Below are 20,451 nucleotides of genomic sequence, written 5' to 3'. Positions count from 1 at the left end.
ACTCCCCCTCCTTCTCTACCCACCCCCCCCCCAACACACATATTCCTATGAGTTTCATAATAAGCCAGAACATGATGGAAAATCATTTGATGGCAGTGAATTAGAACTTGGGCTTGAGACGGGTACACTGCTATGGCCCTCCATGCGCGAAGGTGTGATCAGGACTTCTCCTTTGATGGAAGAGCATGCTCTAGAAGGAAGTACTGTGAGATACTATGAGGTGAACACAGCAAAAGTTTGGGAGATAAACTTCCACATGGTTTACTTTTACTCTGCTCTCTGAGGGACTATACTATGAGGTGAACACAGCAAAAGTTTGGGAGATAAACTTAGGGAAAAGAGTAAGAGCAAAGATGCAAGGAGAATGGCTGAAGCAGCATAAAAATTCAAACCATGAGAAGACACAAGAGCTTCGGTTACACACTTCTCAGTGAAAGATGCCAGCCTGAAAAGGCTACACCCTGTATGATTCCAACTATAGGACGTTCTAGAAAAGGAAAACTATGGAGACAGTAAGAAGAATCAGTGGCTTCCAGGGGTTGATGGGACTAGTGCGGGGGGGGAAGAGGTAGGAACAGGCAGAGCACACAGACATTAAGGGTAAGGAAACTCTTCTGTATGATACTGCAGTGATGGGTACATGATAGCATGCATTTGTCACAACCCGTAGAACATACAAGACAAAGAGTGAACCCTGATGTAAACTATGGGATTTAGGTAATAATAATGTATCAGTATTGGTTTACCATTTGTACCAAACGTACCACACTAATCCAAGATGTTAGTAATTTGGAAAACTGAGGGCAGAGAGAGTACATGGGAATTCTTTATAGTTTTGCTCAGTTTTTCTGTGAGCTGAGAACTTTAAAAATAAAGCTTATTAATGTAAAAAATAATAAGTAATACATGTTTAACAAGAAGGTAAGTAGAAGAGAAAGAATTTGATGGCTGTAGCCTAGAGTGGAAAGTGTGGAAGATGAGGACAACCCTCCTCAGTTTCACTGTTAAAACACAACATGAAGACTCAGAGATTGGTGGAGTGAAGCAGCTCTTTTAATATCACTTTTACAAGAACAGATGTCTCTCTGGTGAGCAGGCACACCGAAATGGTTACAGCAAGCATATTCATGTGCTAGTGCATAGGTCCCTCCTCTGATTCCTCATTGACCAGGTATTACAGAGGTTACAACCCTTTCCTGGATGTCACCTAAGCAATTTTTGTACAAATAAGGTAAAGTACATGTTTCTGGGTTTTGACTGGATTTCAGTATCCACTGTGGGAAGCCCACCATTTTTCAAATAAAGCCCACCAAAAGAAAAACCCGCCGAGAGGCGAAGAAGAACCAGGAAATGGAGTGGTGAATCACCTTTTTTTTTTTTCTCACAGAAAGGGAGGTACAGAAGGAAACAGGCTTAGACAGGGAAGGGGTTATAACTTGTCCTCAAACTGAGGGGAAGGGAAAAGCAACAAGTACCTCAGTGTGTTGGTGAAGGAAGTGCATCTCCCTGCAGGGAAGCAGAGAGCCTGGGGTCAGCTAGAACCTCCACAGTCAAGGCTGAAAGTGCAGGAGGCTTATGGAGAGCGATGCCTCTGGTGGCAAAAGGGGGAACAAGCAGGCTTCTGAGGGAAAGTCTTCAGGCCCTCATGCAAACATGTGACAGCTGCAAAGGGAAAGGAGGAAGGAAGGGAAACAGGATATGGCAGGGAGAACCTCGACTCATGCAGGGTGACCACCTGGGGCAGCCCAACAGAGATTCAGGACACAGCCTGCCCATGAGAGCAGCCCTAAAGTGGGTAGAATGCCAACCTTGTGCTGCGGGTGGATGAACAGAAAGTTCTTCCTAAAAGCTTATCAGATAGTGCCCCTTTGTGTCTGCCCCACACCTGGTCATCTGTCTATAGAAGAGCAGTAGGGATGTGAAGAGAGCAGGAAAGATTGGAATCATTATTGAGATTGTGACTAACTCAGAGGTGATAGTGATGACTGGAAGGGTTAGTATCCAGCTGAGCTTAGAGACTCTACCCTTGGCTCTGCTTTTTTCTGGTGGTTCTTAGTGGTCAAAGTTTTGATGTAGAGGAGGTAGTTTCTGCATGAAATCAACTTGGGCATTTGCCAAGCTGAGGTAGAGAGCAGTTGTGCAAGGGAAGCCTCTTAGTGGAAGTTAGAGCACAGAGGATGGATAATTTCTCAGTGGCTTATTGAAGAAGGGACCCCCAAGGTAGAGGGGAAGTTGGAAGAGATCACTCTATAATCCTCTTTCAACTTGACAGCAGAAGAATCTGATATCAGCAAATTCTAATGCAAAAAAATAGGTGTATTTCATAGAAACAGATGTGAAGAATATGATTACGGATTAAGACCATAAACCCAGTCTTCCACTTGACACAGGATTTAGGTAATTTGTTTTTGCTACTAAGTTCCATTGAGTAAACTTGCCCTTATAGCTGACATATTATTGTGCCTTTAAAAAAATGCAAATAGATAATGGTTGTAATAACATTTCAACAATAATCAACTAGTTGGCCCTCCTAAGTGAAAGGTTAAAAGCACACACATGATATACATCTATACATCCACATCTGTATGTTGTGGATGTGCATACACATATTATATTGTGTAATCAAATTAATTATCTACCAGTTTATCACCAAATAAGCCAGCATTTATTGAATATCTACTAGGTATTTTCTGTGCTACTTGTTTTCACATATGGTAGATTACTAAGTCCTACCCTAAAAGGCAAGCATTATTATTATTATTTCATACACAAGGTAACACACTTAGATTAAGTTACTTTATTGCCCAAAGCTCTACACTAGTTCCTGGCAGAATCCAGCATTCAGTTTACAACTTCTTGGAGTTCTTTTCACGACTTCACAGCTTCTTCCCCTTGAGGGACTCCTTGGTGTTTTCTTAAGACTGATTGCTACAACTCACTTCTGGCATCTTAGAGTCATTTGTTTAACTTAAAGAGACAGAGGGAGATTGAGAGGCTGACCAATTCACTAGCTTGCAAAAAAGAAAATAAGGACCCCTTTAGAGTATGTTAGAGTATATCAGTTAATATGTGCTGTTTCTTTTTATTTTAATGGCCATTCTAGACAAGGAAGGCAGCTATTATTCCCATTCCTCAGGAGAAGAAACTAAAACTCAGAGAGTTGCACAAGTCATGTGATCTGAATGTCACGTTGGAACTAGAAAGTCAACTTTTGATTCCTAGTTGCAGTTCTTCCCATTGCTGCCATATGCCATGGAGACTCCTGTAACATGTTGATAGTGAGGAGAGGTAAATGCATCTTAGCTTTAGGGAAAAAACTAAGTTTCCATGTATAAAAATGAGTAAAGGTAATAAAATTGGAATTCATGAATTGGTTGTGTATGAACCCTGATTTTCAAACAATCTTGTGAGATGCTTCATCCAATTGGAGATACTGTTTCCAGTTAGCATTGATGGGAATGTACACTTGTCAGAACAAAGAGAGGTTAATCCCTTGCTGTTTCTGAATATCTTAGATACCTATTAGAAATTACATTCTAACAAAGTGCATTTCAATATTAAGTAAGGCTATAGAATTTGAATATTTCTTTCTGATCTCCTACTCTGTCCTCTGTGCTCAGAAAATTCCAAATAAACCCAGGCCAAGTGATTTTGTTAGATTCATCTCTAAATTTGCAAAGGGATCTTTGCTGAGAGCCCCCTCCACAACCCATCTATATTTATTCATTTATTTGATTATTCAGATGCACATATTAAGCGCCTATGTTATGCTAGATGGAAGTCATCTTGTTTTTCAGTTCCTAAAATCAAGATCACAGTATGTTGGAGGGGAAATTATCTAACTTTTCATTCCTGTATATGACAATTTTTATAACCAATGAGATACAAGCTATAGAATTCTTTTTTTTAAAAAACTTTATTTTGAATAATTTTATACTTAAAGAAAAGTTACAAAAATAGTGCAAAAATTTTTTTGTATTTCTCATGTCACTTCACCTAATGTTGGCATATTTTATAACCTTATGCTAATAATCAAGATTAGGACATTAACACTGGTACAATATTCTTAATTCATTTCCATGCCTTATTTGAATTCAACCACCGCCCTTTCTCTGTGCCAATACCCCATATTGCCTTTCTTTCTCCTTAGTGCCCTTTAATCTATAACATCTCTTCCATCTTTACCATCTTTTGTGAACTTGCACTGTTGAAGAAGACTTATAAACTTCTGTTTTTTCAACAAACTCTTACTTTTTTTAGTATTTCATTACTTTCTGGCCCATAAGATGTTCCAGGCTCCTTCTGTATTTTCCCTGTCTCATACCAGATATAATTACTTTTTCTAGGAGCCCTATTTCCTTTTATTGGATAGTGGTGTTTAGAGACCAAAATCTGGATGCTAACTGTGCTCATTGCTGAGGTGTCATTGTTTTTTGTCTTTTGTAACCATAATTTTTAAAAGTTATTTATATGTTAGGAATATTTGACCATTTTCCTTGGCATATGTTACGAATATTTTCTTCCAGTTTGTCACTTGTCTTTTGTTTATGATATTTCTTATTATGCAAAAGGTCCAATTTATTAATCTTTTATTTTATGATTTCTGAATTTTTGCATCATCATAGCCTTTTTCTACACCAAGATTCAAGAGTAATTCATGCATGTTTATGAAAATAGTTTGAAACATTCAAAACATACAAATGGTAGAGTTTCTTTAAAATTCATTTAGAACTTGCAGTGTTGAGACTCCCTTATGTCTTCTCATTGCCCCAAGCAGTTGCCTTCCCAGCTTATTCCTAATTATCATTGTCTTCTCTTATTATGTCCTTCCACCCTCAGGCTTCCTGGGCTTCTCCAACCCCAGGTATTTCACCTACAACAATGCTGCAGCATTATGAACTCTCTCACCTTCCCTAACTCTTCTCACTCTAGATGTATTTCCTGGTTTCTTTTCAGGGAGTATCATTCAGCAATTACTTTATTTTCTACCGATTCAATCCCTGAATCCTCATATCCTTACCCACTTCACCTTCTTTCCTTTCTGTCCTCATCTCCTTTGTTCATACAACCCAGGAGATTCAGCAACTTCCTTTTTCAAAGAGCACTTGATCAACCATTTTCTTTCATTCCCAACCATGTCTTCAGCATAAGAAATATCATAGTCAAGTGACAGGGTGCTCACCCAAAGAGTATGGCCAAGTCAGCAGAATACAGATATAATTTATGTGGAGTGGCAGCATGCACAAGATGAAAATCAATGTTTTCTATACGTTGATGACAGCAGTAGCTACAAAATATACTGAAATATTTAATACTTGCAAAAGTATTCGACTTTTTCCATTTTTTTTTCATTTTTCTCACTATAACCTTTATTCATTATGACCTTTAAGTAGTTGGATAGGATTTTGTTGAGGTGGTATTTTGCATATCAATACATTAGAAATGAAAATATACATGATGTTTGAAAGGAAATAAGTTTTTAAATTTATCCTTCTCTCTCTCTCTCTCTCTCTCTCTCTCTCTCTCTCTCTCTCTTTCTCTCTCTCTCTCTCTCTCAACTTGCATCTATCAACACAAACCAAAAGATATCTGTTCTGAGGCCATTGGTTTTGTAAGGTCAGAATGACCTGGCATTATGCTTAGAAAAAAGAAAAACTGACTCCTAAGGGAACTAAAGATAGAGATATAACTTTGGAGATTTATTACTGCATGGCTGTGCATTTTAATTTTTAATTTCCACTGTTCTGGATATTTAAAGAATTGATCTAGAGACCTCTCTGCATGTTCTCTCTTAATGAATATTTACTATTTGGGTTATTTCAGCTTCATATAAATTATATACATCTGAAGAAATCTAATAGAGACTTAATGAGACATATTATTTAATAACACAAAGAGGCAAGCTCCCAAAATTGATGCAATTGAAGGAGAAAGAAGTTAAGTTATAGGCAGAGGATAAAATCATGCATCTTAAATTCTTGATTCCTAACATTTTGCTTTGTTTTTGTTTGTTTGTTCATTTTTTCAGGGATCCTCAGAGTCTGGACCCACCTGAAGTCAGCAATGCAAAACTTCAGTATGCAGGATGGGGCCCAAAAGGCCAACAGCTGGTAAGCCAATCATGTTCAGTGACCATATTTGGATTTTGATGAAGTTTATATTTTCCAACATGAGTGGATCTCATAGTCCTTAGCCTGTATGTGGCATGTGTTTGTGTGTGTGTGTAAATTAAATTTTGGACAGGTACTCCAGCGTATCTGAATATGTAAAATGGCCATGTCTTTTTAGATTCCATTTAAATTCTTATGAAATGGAACAGTGGAACACTATATGCTTTGGTTCCCATATCTGGTATGCTTCAAGTTGTAGCTAACTGTAGCTGTATCATATAGACTCCATATTTGCTGTGAACTCAAAGAGATAAACTTCATCAAAAGGTCTGCAGATGGGAGTTATCAGAATCATGGAGACATTGAAAGTTCCTCTCAAAACTCAGACTCCTTTCTGTGGAGGGTTTTATAAAGAAAAGCAGATTTACTGGCTAATATGGAGCCAGCCTTCTGCAAGTCACATCAACATGCAAAATTTGCTGTAGCTGTTGCAGCTTTCTGAGTTTTACATCAAACATCTTCATTCCAACTCAAATTGGCGAAACTGAGGTGATTTGGTGAATGGTAAGGATGGTGTGGAGATAAGGGCCCTGAACAATAGTTCTGAGATGAGGGCTCCAACCCTGATACTCACTCACGAACTGACCCAGGGCAGCACATTCAGCTGTCACACAATCAGCTAGTTGACCCAGCTATTAAGTGAAGGACTTGGATAACACGATCACTCAGGTTTGTTCCAACTCTAGCATTACATTTGTCTAAAACCTAATGATATCTGTCAGTTCTGTTAAGCTTTTATTCAAGAGATGATATCACCCCTTGCAGAAGGTTCTTCATATTCAAAGATCAGAAGACATGGTGATTGTATTTAAGTCACCATTCTTCCCGCATCTTTATGCTGATGAACTAAACCTGCATTTTTAAAGATCTCTTTGCCTAAAAGAGTACAGAGAATGATCATATGTAAAAGCTTGGGTAGGATTGTGTTGATAGACTGCCTACTGTCTTACAAATGAAAATAGTCTTATTTCTCCCCATAGTACAATTATATTTTCTTGGTTACATATTATTTCCATTGCCTCAAATTGGTTTAACAAAACAGAAGTATATTGGCCATGAAACTATTTTAGTATTATTAAAGTGTCTCTAATGCTACAAACTGATTACAGAGATTTCAATAAGTACATGTAACTGATCACAATCTCAGTGTGATAAGAGGAAATCAGAAAGGTAAGAGCTGCTTTGGCAGAGGGACACCAATCCATCAACTCAGTCACAACAAGGAGATAAACTGTATCTTTCCTCAAAGGCATTAGGTCTTACACAAGGGAAAAAATGCAATTTAATAGGAGACTGTAGAAGAACTAAGTGTTTAAGACTGGTGTGACTGAATCTCTAACAGTTGACCTTAAAACCCTCTGAAAGTCTTTGATTAAAGGGGTTTCCTAATCCATCAAATGGCCATCACACTGCTGTAGACAACTTTCTCAGCCTTCTGCTGAGCTGTGACAGCCCAGTGCCCACAGCTTTGTACCCTGGCCTCATCACACAGGTGGAGGGGAGAGGATGAGAATGTATAACCTTACTAAGTGGTCATGACCTTTTTATAGTCATCAGGAAAAGAACATTAAAATGTGATCACTTGTCAAGTTCTCTTTTTAGCACACCTGTTGTCTCTGTTTTTATCATTCAATGATCATCACTAAGCATGTAGATTTCTGCCTCACCATCTGCATATGGAGATATGCCAAGCACTGTAGTAGGGTTAGTACCTCACCGTCCTGCCTTCTGGGAAGAACTTGCAACATAGAGGAAAATTAACCCACAATTGCAAAAGGAAGAGTTGTGCACACACACGCATATACACATGCACTTTAGAGTTAAGTCTAGCATTGTCCTCTTGGACAATTGACTTTACACCCATGTTATGTTCCTTTGGAGACAGGGATGGGATAAGTGATTAGAGAAGTTATCGTGTTTAACCTTTTAAAGAATAAGTAGCAACAAAACAACATAAGCAGCAATTTATCAGAGAAACCTTCCTGACACCTCTACCCCCAACACACATACATACACACTGTTAAGTAGACACTCCCAGATCTCACCACACAATTTTCTATTACACATGATCTCCTGCTGCCTGGAGACATGTCCCGTTCCTTAGTTAAGTGGTCTTTAAGTCTAGGAAGTCAGCCCTTTTCATCTTCATATTCTAACGTACCAAGCACAATGTCTGATGCTCAGTAAACATTTGTTGAGGCTAAAAAAAAGAAGAAAGAATGAATGAACAGATTGATTAATTAATTAGTTAATATATTCTTGTGGTCTCAAACTACTTCACATGAAATAATTGAATGAAGCCAAATAGCTGAATCTATGAATATGTTCTAGGACAGTACTAGAGGTGAGGGAAAGTTGACTTTCTGCTTCAAGGAAATGAATGTGCAGTTAAGTATTAATTGCTAATACTTGGGTTTAGTACCAAAGGCATTAATATGCTCATGGATTGTTGAGTTTTAAAACTCATTTGACCTTTAAGATTTTCATCATACATGCTTGTACTGAGTCTAAGAGGCAATATAACTCATTGTTGAGAGCATGCTCTATATGCTGGAGCAGGGTCTGGCTTTTTCTTAGAGAGCCAGGTAGTACATGTTTCAGCCTTAGCAGGCAGATGGTTTCATACACACACACACACACACACACACACACACACACAGTGCCAAAAAATGTATACACATTTTAAGCAAGGAATAAACTGTATTAAAATTAAAATACTCAATGTATATCAATAACAGAAGATGAATACAAGTCACAGTTGACTTCCACAGTTACAGGAGGTGCTCCAAGTGGTTACCATCAGCATCCAGACACATCTAATTATGATTAACTAAAAGTAATACGTAGATAACACCTTTTAAAATGTTTACATTTTTTTACATGTTTACATTTTTACATGTTTACATTTTTTTACATGTTTACTTTTTTTACATGTTTACATGTTTACTTTTTTTAGCACCTCCAGCATACACACACACATGTGTGTATAAATTACATATATGTGTATACATATATATATACACACATTTTTTTCTAAGATGAGGGCTCCAACCCTGATACTGACTCATGAACTGACCTTGGATAGCACAGTGAGTTGTCATGCAATCAGCTGGCTGGCCCAGCTGTTAAGTGAAAGATTTGAATAACATGATCTCCATACATATATATGTAAAATTACATACATATATATGTAAAATACATATGTAATTTTTTTTTTTAGTTGGAGTCTTACACTGTTGCCCAGGCTGGAGTGTAGTAGCATTATCATGGCTCACCTCAGTGAAAGACTGTGGGAGACTTCCTGGCTCAGACAATCCTTCCACCTCAGCTTCCCGAGTAGGTCACACTACTGGCATGTGCCACCATGCCTGTCTTATTTTTTGTAGAAATGAGGTGTCACTATATTGCCCAGACTGGTCTTGAACCCCTTGACTCAAGCAATCTTCTTGCCTTGACCTCCCAAAGTGCTAGGATTATAGGTTGAGTCACCACACCATGCAGGCCAGGTGTTTCCATCACAACTCCTTGCTTCTGCTGTTGCAGCGTGAAAGCAGCTGTAGGCAATTTAAAAAAACATGGGCATGATTGTGTTCCAATCAAACCTTATTTACCAATACAAGTGTTTGCTGGTCTCTGCTTTAGGGGATCAGATGCTCTCTTGGTTGTCTTCAACTGAGGAAAGCCTGACCCCAGACCACCACCTAATGACAGGTACTCCCATGCCTACTCTACCTATCTGCACAGGAAACCTGCAAATCAGGAGTAGGCCTTGCAAACACTAACCTATTAAGTGACAGTAAGCAACAAATCCCTCATTGCCATTTTATTTTAAAAAGTAAATATTGCTCCCTAAAGTAAACCTACTTAATTATAATGAGTCAAATGGAAGTGAGTAATTCTCCTTTGGGAGCAGAGAACACAGCTGCAGTAAGTTCACCAAAGAGCTTTCAGAGCATCCTAGCCTGTGCCAAGGGATTTCAGTGATGCCCCGTACATGAAAGGAAGATGACACAGGGTACCAGGCATGGGCTAGCAGTATTCTTCCAAATGCCTCTGTGTAGTCTTTCATTGCAGCTCTTACCTTTTAGAGTAAGTTTGAGCAGAACTTCAGAACATATTCTCAGTAATGACTGCCCAAGTGATTGTCGGAGGAGAGGGAGAGATGAGGTGGAAGTTCCCTGTTCTTCCAGAAGCAGCTTCAGTGGTGGTGCTGTTCTGGGGTTGTAGTTGTTCACAATGAAAAACCACATTGCTTCCAAAATGCTTTCTAAGGGTCCAGAATGTGAACTAGGAGGTGGATCTGGCCAGATTGCACAGGGTTAAAAGAGAAAATAGTGTAAAATCTTAAAATCTCTCCCTTACATCCTCTTTCTTTTTTTTTATAATCAATATTTTTTATTATGATATTGTGGGGTACAGTTAAGGGTTAGGTATACAAATACATTTCGTTCAGGCACCCTTGTTGATAAGAGGTATTTCCCCGTCCCAAGACAGATATTTACTACCGTTAATCTCATCTCCCCCCCCCCCCATAGTTTCCCACTACTGTCAGTCATTTTCTTATAGTATTACATTGGATGTTCAAGGTCCACTATATGAGTGAGAACATGTGATACTCGGATCTTTGTTTCTGTGAAAGGTCACTCAGTATCATAGACTCTAGTTCCATCCAGGTTGCTGCGAAATTCATGATTTTGTTCTTTTTTTATGGCTGTGTAGTATTCCATCGTGTATATGTACCACAAGGGAGACAGCCTACAGACTGGGAAAAAGTATTTGCCAACACCGGGTCTGACAAAGGCTTAACATCTTTGATCTACAAGGAACTCAATTGTGCTGAAAAGAAAAAAACAAACAACCCCATTATAAAATGGGCAAAAGATATGAACAGACACTTCACAAAGGAAGACATCCGAGCAGCCAACAGACACATGAAGAAATGTTCAACCTCACTAATCATCAGGAAGATACAAATCAAAACCACACTGAGATACCACCTAACTCCAGGCAGAATGGCAATTATCAACAACTCAAAAAATAACAGCTGCTGAAGAGGGTGTGGCGGAAAGGGAACACTTCTGCACTGTTGGTGGGAGTGTAAACTAGTGCAACCTCTGTGGAAAGCAGTGTGGTGATTCCTAAAAGCTCTAAATATCAACCTCCCATATGACCCTGCAATCCCCCTACTGGGAATATATCTTGAAGAACTCAAGTCACTCTATAAAAAAGATACCTGCACACGTATATTTATTGCAGCATTGTTCACAATAGCAAGAACCTGGAAGCAACCATTCTGCCCATCAAAAGAGGACATCCTCTTTCTTCAAACAGTAATTGTCAGTAAACATAAAGATTTAAATTCAAAACATATGTTATCTTACAATATTTTCTTACAATAATTCTTACAATAAACTCTTACAGTATTTCTCTGCACTGCGTCTTTCTCCATTTTTGTCCTCTTCAGATGAGTCTCTGCCTAAATTGAGAACTCTCTCATGTTTCTGTTCTTTGATCTTTTTCATGAAGGCCTGCCCCGGCCCATGTGTTTTTCTCTTTATTGGGTTGATGCATAAGTTCATAATGTTTGCTTTTGACATGACAACACTGCAGTGTTGGGAGTTTGTTTGCCATTTGTCATTTGGAGTGACAGTGTTGTGCTTGTGAATACGCCCCGCATCTTGCAGATTTGAAGAAGATGGAGTGTCAAGAGGAAAAAAAAAAACAAAGACTTCCAACAAATTCTTCAATTTGAGTTTAACAGAGGAGTAAAGGCAGCAAGGTGGCTTGAAACATTTGTGCCATGTATAGGAAGAATGCCATCAGGGAAAGCACAGGGAGAATACCATTGGGAAAGCAAGGCAAAAAAATGGTTTTGCAATTTCAAAGTGGGCCACTATGACCTCAGTGATTCTTCACATTCAGGAAGACCCTTGGGCTTTGATGAAGATTATTTAAACACCCTAATCCGTGATGATCCACATCAGTCAACCCAAGAACTGGCAAATGTGATGAACTGTGACCAACCATCGTGTGACATTTGCATTCCATGGGCAGGTGAAAGATTGCTATGAACTTATGCATCAATCTAATATGTGAGGTTTTGTCTCTGCTAACCTAGAAAATGATTAAATCTCCTGGATTAGAAATATCCATTTATTTCCCTATATGTTATTTCTGCAAGAGACATTTAATAAAAGCACACAAACTTTGAAAGCAACTGCAGTGGCCTTCTTAATTCTTAGGACACACGCTTGGAGTTCAAGTTGTTTCAGGATGCATTAGCAGGTTCATATGTGAGCATAGTATACTTATGTGAATTTGTTGCAAGACAATGTTTTCCTCTGGAAATGAGTGCTGTGAAAATTTTTGCAAATGAGACTATGCAGCATTAGACAACATTAAGAATTCAAAGCTGAAGTCTGCTAGTACTCGGAAGATCAGAGACAAAGAGAATGGGTCTCTCTTTGGTTGGCTTGCGACCCTGATAGTGATAAATGAACAGCTTTGAAAGGGATATTTAATAAGTCCATTGGGAAATCTTCAATGCAGAGACAGCATCAGAATGTGAAAAATGAAGAGCAAGAAGAGTAGTTAGCCAGGAAACCTGCCAGGCTGGGGCTGGAGCTATTCTCAGGAGACAGCATTCCCCAGAGGAGCAGGTGGTGATGAGAACAACCGCAGTGAAGGAGAAACTAAGGAACTCTTTCTCTCTCAGGCTGGGCTTCATAGCACAGAAGAGGAAGATGACTTACTCATCACCTCCCAGAGCATGAAAGGCAAGGGGATTGAATTTCAGCGAGCAACTGTCCTGTGTCTCTCTGGAGTTAGATTACAATTATGTTTACCAAAACAGGAGAATTTAAGCCAGATTTTAGGAAGAACTGCTTTAATCACGTGGCTTTTTAGATTCTAGAATAGCTATCCACAGAATGTCACAGAATAACTTATCAGGAAGAGTCAAGGCATTCTCATTTAAATTGCTTTTTAAATAATGGTTAAGATGGTAGCTCACTTGATAAGGTCTTGGGGATAGGTAGACTTGACCCCCAAAGATGCTCCCAGCCCTAGAGATCTCTGAAATAGCAGAGAGAATCAGTGCTGTAACCGGTTAGCTAGCTCAATATACAGGACCCTGCAGGCCAGTCCTGTTGTGTATGCACATTTCCATCATTCATTTATCCACATTCATTTGTTGATGTTTTCAATCAGTTCCTGTTGAATGCTTCCTGTGCTCTGGACATTGCCAAATTCTGGAGGTCCAGAAGGAGGACATGGTCTCTTTTCTCACTGGCCTTTGCTTCTGATGGCAAATCTATCTGTTAGCACATACTTGCTCTCAGCAATTGTGACTGCTTCCCGTCACCTTGCTCTCTTGTGTAGTTACCCTCAGAACTGTCCCATTCATCCCCATTGTCACCTTCATCCCCATGGCCTGTCTACAGCAGGGCTATGAGATTTGAGTCATTGCCCTACTGTATGATGTTCTTTTCATTTTTAACCAAGATCCTTGGGTCCTTGAGTCTTTACAAAATGATTCCACCAGAACAAAGCCCTCCAGACAGGCCTCACCATCTAAATGGTCATTCCCTGCTTGCTTGAAGTGGGGTCTGGAGACCACTTCAGCTGTGAGCCACAGGTCTCACCTTACCCCTGGAGTCTGTCCCCCAGCCTCCAGGAGGACTCACTAGACCATCTGTAATCATAGTTGGTCCTCTCCCAGCCCTACCTGTGCCAGTCATGCTGCCTGGAGTTCCAGCTGCCCCTCCTCCTCATGACCTGACCGCAGCTTTCCCTGACTTACACAGATACCTTTACCTGTGTTCTGGGCCATCCCTACCTTAGTGATTGTCTTAGGCCTATGGCAAGGTGATGTCAAACTTTCTGAGGCCTGCGGTTCTCTAATGACGAAACCCATTCTAAGGAAACCAATCCAAAGACTGTTATTTTTCTTTCTAATATATCCACAGCAGAAGAGAGTAAGAGCCTTATTCTACCCATTTATGAGCATCTGCAAGTGATTGAGCACATACTGTCTCCTCCCAAGACCGTGTTTTGACACATTTTTCTGTGAGTCAATGAAGGATCCGGAAAATCCAAGATGAAGGCTTTTTACACTCACACTAGTCACTTCATGGCATTGGGATTTCTGCCTTAAATTTTTTAAAAAGTTGTTAATAGCTGATTAAGGTAGTAAAAATCCATGATACCAAAATGCCATTAATTCAACGTAAGCTACTAGAGGAAGAGCCTGTTCTTTAAAACCCAAACACTTTGTTAGATGGAACAGAGGGGCAGGTTGACAACAGAGCTGAAGGATGGATGCTTGTGCTTCATGCACCTCTCAGTGTGGGCGTCTGCAAACCGGTGGGCGGCCTGGGGAGAATCACCAGATTTCAGTGTGTCAACAAAGTGCAGACAGAAGGACCATGCAGGTGGCACTGCCACAGCGGCATGGAACCAGCACAAGGGACAGCTGGGCACAACCAGGAGCAAGTAGGGAGCAAGACAGTAGGAGCCCACGGTCCAGCCGGGCATGGGATCTAGAAAACCACATCGAGAAACTCCATGGTAGTGTCACCTGCCACCTCATCGGTCTCAGACTATGAAGATTCTAGTTGTGAGCCTTTAAAAGGAAAAAAAGATGTCATTTTGTTTGTTTGGTTTTTCAAAGGTCATTAGTAACAAAAGTCTTGGGGTCAAAAGCGCCTGATTCAGGTCTCAGTTCTGGCACTTAGTGACGGCATGACCTTGATTAAGAAACTTGGTCTCCGAAAGCTTCAGTTCCCTTATCTGTTAAATGGGTATAATGATGCCTATCTTGAAGGGGTCAAGCTACGGATTAAGTTAATCTCTCTGAAGCACATGGCATGGTGCCTAATATGCACTAAGTACTCAATAAATGATGGCTTTAATCATTGCTGTTACTTGGCTTAGCTAAGATGGAGAGAATGAAAAGAAAAATAAGAATTTCATCAGATGAGAATTTGTTGTATGTCAGGTGAGCTAGACTGCCCTTGATAAAGCAGGGCATGCAAGATAGAAGACAGAAGCTGGCATGGGCATCCAGAGGACCCAGTGACAAGTCAGCCACATTGTCCATCACCATCTCAGGCTGCCCATGGACTCAAATCTTGCACTTCTCCAACTCTGAGGGAGTGAGGGATGCGTTCAAGAAACATATCATCTAATTCCAGCTACTCAGAAGGCTGAGGTGGAAGGATCGCCAGAGCCCAGCAGGTCGAGGCTGCGGTGGCCGGGAGCAGCCACTGCACTCCAGTCTGGGTGACAGAGTGAGACTCCAACTCAAAAAAAAAAAAAGAAACATATCATCAATTTATATTTCTTGAAGTCTCTAACTCCCCATGAGATTCTGGGCATCTTTAAAAGACCACTATCAGGTGACAGCAATTCCCCTGCTCTGATGCCACCCCAGAAATTACCCATTGAGCAGAGAGAGTAGTTTTCCTATAAAGAGCCTGGGAGCCTCTGGCTATCTGCAGCCATCCTTCCTGTAAACCAAATCTCCCAGTCCAGGGAGCCTGCAGCTGGTCAGTAGTTCTTGCTCCTTCCTGAGCAGCCACCCACACAAACCAAGCAGAAATGGACCGAGCCGTCCGCTCCGTGCCACAGCCTTGCTCAAGGGCAGTACTGCTCACCCAGGGCCACAGTAAGTCACAGGGGGGCAGGGAGCACTTATTGGAGTTGACAAATCCAACGAGGGGAGAAAGATTGATCTTTCCAGCAAGAGGAGAGTATTTAATGAAATGTCGTATACACGGAGAGGACTAGACCAAAGTGACATCCCATTAATAACTTATAAAAGCCTCTAATCAGTTTGGGTTAATTTGGTATTCATTGTAAAAACATTCATCATGGGCACTGAAGTCCATGACATTGGCCAAGAAATTAATATTGTGGGGATGGAAACCGCCTTACGTATCCTCAAATAATGGATGGAGACAGTTTGGTGAGTGATTTGTTAGCTCTACCAAGGGTACCCTTCAATTTTAATGCAATATCTTATCACTTCATGGCTCTGTGGGGCTAAATCACTTGAATATCCACTTGCACTCAAGTAAATAAGCTGAGATTTTGGTAATTAACTTGAATGAGCGAGGTAGTGGGAGCTACTTCATGGTCGTGGTAAAATTTCAAGGAGACTTAGAACATCATTATGGGGGCTCTTTCCTTCTACCAGCAGTCTCTCCAAAGATACAGGGATTTGAGAACACGAAAACAAATGTATAATCATGGGATTATGGGAGAAGTGAGAGAAGAAAATGTAAATAATAAATCATGATGTGGTGGAGATTCCTAAAAATTTTTGTCAGGCTATATGAATATAGAGGAGAGGCATAAAAGAAAATTCATTTTTAAAACAATATGAAAATATGCAGTAAGAGTCATAAAGACATTCCTATACCTTAGCACAGAAATCTCTTTTAAGAGAAACTAAAAGTTATATAAGCAAATGCACTAATAACATTGTTATTCATAATAATAATTTTTTAAAAACTGGGAATAGTTTACCAAAGAGTGTTTACCGAAGAGTGATTTGGTTAATTACAGTGTATCAATAGGAAGAGTTATTATATAACCATTAAGAATGAGGATTAGGAAGACTGTCTGGGAACATGGGACAGCTATCCTTTATTTAATACTAGCAGTACCAAAAATATGCTGTTTGGTCTGTTTGCAGAATGGAAACGATTGGAACATAAGAAATATAATTATTTTGGCCTGGCCAGACCGTGGGTGTTTTTCCTGCTTCTGAAAGTTCCTTGGATACAGCAACATCATATAGTTTTTAAAAATTAAAAAGAGAAGGAAATGTGTTGTCAAATATGAGATTTCAGAATTCTACTCAATAGGCATGCACTTAAGCAGTGTTGGGGTAAATTGAGGTACTTTTCTGCAGAGACCACAGACATGGATAAACCAACCATCACCCTCAAGGGAATCTCAAGTATCTTTAATTCCACTTGTTTCCAAGCTCTGTTACAAATCCTTGAAAGATATTTTTCTGGGACTCACTTTTAAAATTAATATTATGTTAATTGATAAATCATAATTGTATACATTTATGGAATAGAAGAGGGCTAAATCAGCAATAATGTATTGTATATTTTAAAATAACTAAGAGAGTAAATTTTTTTTTCTTTTTCTTTTCTTTTTTTTTTTTTTTTGAGTTGGAGTCTCTGTCGCCCAGACTGGTGTGCAGTGGCCACTTCCAGTCACTGCAGCCTCGACCTGCTGGGCTCCGGCGATCCTTCCACCTCAGCCTTCCAAGTAGCCCAAACTACAGTTGTGCGCTACCACACCCAGCTAATTTTTGATTTATTGTAGAGATGAGGTCTCGCCAAGTTGCCCAGGTGGGTCTCAAACCCGTGGGCTCAGGCAGTCCACTCATCTCGGCCTCCCAAAGCACAGGATTACAGGCTGAGCTACCGAGCCTGGGTGAGAGTAAATTTTAAATGTATCACCACACACAAAAAGTGAGCTATCAAGCCAAAGGAAAATTAAGGCCAATTCAGTGTGGAAAACAGGGTCTGACCCAGTTGCCCACATGGTCTGCAAAAATAAACCATGTTCTCTTTCTCATCAAAGCTTCCTTAATGCAGTCTTGACTGAAACAGTATATAATTTCTTATGAAGAATCAAATTTACAAGGGTGCCCCACATCAGCCTTGACAATATTAGGTTAGAGAATTTCAGGCTAATTTATCAAATAGAATTTAAAAGCAAGGCCAGAACTCTACATTAAGGAAGAGTACATTTAATGATAGATTCTTGTGATAATGTAACAAGGCAGTTATAAATTAAAATATACTTTTCAGACATTTGGATAGAGAGGGGAGCCGCAGGCATGTTTGTGACCATGGGCAGACCTTTCTTTTCCCATTATTTGGAGAGAGTCAGTTCTGGACATTTGGAGGGATTTCCAGTAGCCTTGGGTGAGGAGGAGGAGCTGTACACTCTTTGTGCTGCTAAGAATTCTCCTTAGTACCCATAATGGGCTTTTGTGATTACTTTGTGGAATTCTCCCATTTGGGTGAAGGGAACACCTCTCCATAATCATTCTTAAAATGTTTTACAGCTAAAAAATATCTAAGTAATGGTTCCATCTCATCATCTATGTAGAATAACTGTGACCTTTTCTTCCTCTAAACTGTTGAAATATTGTCAGTCCTACTTATTGTAGCAGTGAATCCTATGCTCCTTTGTTTTATTATTCAGCAATTTCACTTTTGAATAACTTTATTTCCCAGACCAAATGTAAGCTGTTCAAGGACAAAGAATGTTTTTCATTATACTTCTGTCTTCTACGGCCCATTGCTCAGTATTGAGCAGAGGATAGGTTCTCAACAAATACTTTTTAAATGAATGCTTTCCAGGAGGAAAGGTATAATTAAATGTCATATTTATGGACATAAGTTCAAAATTCATGGAAATTGGAAAAGCTTGATATTATAACCTAAAATTTTTGAGATTTAACAACTTGTTTAATGGTTAATTAGCTCAGCAGTTCAGATTGTGAGCAAGACCAAGAAAGGCAATCTAACTTTTTGAACCAATTTGTCTTAAAATGTTTGTTATGCTATGAAAAATCTTAAAGCAAAAATAATGAGGTTTCACAATTAAAATCTGTCAAGAAGGCTGGGTACAGGGGCTCATGTCTGAAATCCCAGCACCTTAAGAGGCTGAAGCAGGAGGATCCCTTGAGACCAGGAGTTTATTTTCTCACAAAAACATTAAAAAAAATCTGTTCAGTATGGTGGCACACACCTATAGTCCTAGCTACTCAGGAGACTGAGACAGGAGGATCACTCAAGTCTAGGAGTTCCAAGTTGCAATGAGCTATGACCACACCAGTGCACTCCAGTCCAGGAAACAGAGTAAGACCCTATCTCTAAAAATAAAATAACACCTTTCGATAACCTGAACTGAGTAAGGCTAAAAGATCAGAACTCCTTGACTTTCCAAGGGAATTTCAGAGAATGAAAGCACCCCAGTTCTTTTCCCATGGAGACACCAAAGGTGATCTCATGCTTCTTAATATCATAGGGAACTGGCAGGCCTTGTGAACTTGTGTTCCCCATGCATCCTACAGTCTGGAATTGAGATTGGCCCTCATTCTTATCCCTGCGAAGGCCTCAGAGGTGATTGTCTAGATTGTTAAATAACACAGAGACAGGGCACAGAATGGAAAATAATTTGCTCACTTAAAACGAGATGTTTTCAGGAACTTGTGGAGACATTTTAGCAGCATTCAAGTCAATTATTGGTGAATGATTTCTCTGGCCTTTTTTTCAAAAAAGACATCACCAGACTCCTCCTTGACAGCATTCTGTTAGCCTTTATTGATTATAAATCAGTTATAAATACTGGAATGTGATGTGGCTTCACTTTTTTAAAGAACCTCTCTAGATTCCTTTCTACTCTCTGATGTGGGTATTTGGCATGGGTATTTTTGATACCCTTTCTGCCCTTTGCTGTGGATATTTGCACGGCTCATGAGGCTAGTTTTATTGTACTTCTCTGATGCATGGAGAACATGGTATCTTCCTCATGCTAGAAGAGTGATAGAAGTGAGCACAGATAATCAATGAGTCAATTTCAATGACGGACCAAGTTTTATTTCTTTTAGACTGTGAGATTTTAAATGTACATTATAGCTCAAATCTAGCTCCGCTATTTCCACTCTAAAGAACAGTTAGCAAATCCGTGAATTGAATTTCTGTTTTTTCTTCAGTTTAGAAACCTTATCATCTATCTGAATGATTTTAGGCCATTGTTACAGTGGCTTCTAGGCTGTGGACAGTTGAAATTATGTTTTAATACCCTCAGTTAGGCCTGATTTAATTCAGGCAAATTACATATGCTGGAAAGCTGAGTGTGCCATCTGCATTTCCAGCCTGGATTTCTTCGGGGTCCAAGCCTGTCTCATATGTGTGTTGCCTACTGTGTGTCTCCAGACTTGGTTTACCATAGCCTGAAATCATCATTGTTTCCACCAAACCTTCCATGTCTCTTCTTGCAATAATCACCATCTCTTCAGCAATGTCACCACCATCTCTTCAGTGCCATATCAACCACTTGGGCTTCTGACTTCTCTGCCTTCCTCCCCTAGCTTGAGGCATCGAGGAGTCCCATGAGTTCTGCCTTCTTGATTGTATTCAAAATCCATCCTCCTCTCTCCATCCCCACTATCACCTTATACTAGATTCCTCGAAGAGCTGCCTACTTGCTTTTCCTACCTCAAATCTACCCCTACTCCAGA

General features: G+C 39.7%; 1 protein-coding gene across 1 annotated transcript in view; it reads left to right on the top strand.

The window, feature by feature from the left end:
• The window catches only part of LOC103271023 (dipeptidyl aminopeptidase-like protein 6), a 416,180-nt gene that overhangs the window by 377,730 nt on the left and 17,999 nt on the right, over positions 1–20,451 (top strand). The window contains exons 7-8 of the mRNA XM_008068506.2: positions 6,029–6,110; positions 7,549–7,640. Coding sequence (XP_008066697.2) covers positions 6,029–6,110; positions 7,549–7,640 — 174 coding nt within the window. The remainder of the gene's footprint in view (positions 1–6,028; positions 6,111–7,548; positions 7,641–20,451) is intronic.

Source organism: Carlito syrichta, unplaced genomic scaffold (genome assembly GCF_000164805.1).
Source record: "Carlito syrichta isolate Samal-C Ts95f unplaced genomic scaffold, Tarsius_syrichta-2.0.1 Scaffold108870, whole genome shotgun sequence".
NCBI lineage: Eukaryota > Metazoa > Chordata > Mammalia > Primates > Tarsiidae > Carlito > Carlito syrichta.
Note: the sequence above shows the minus strand (reverse complement) of the source record. Positions and strands in the feature narration are given on the sequence as shown.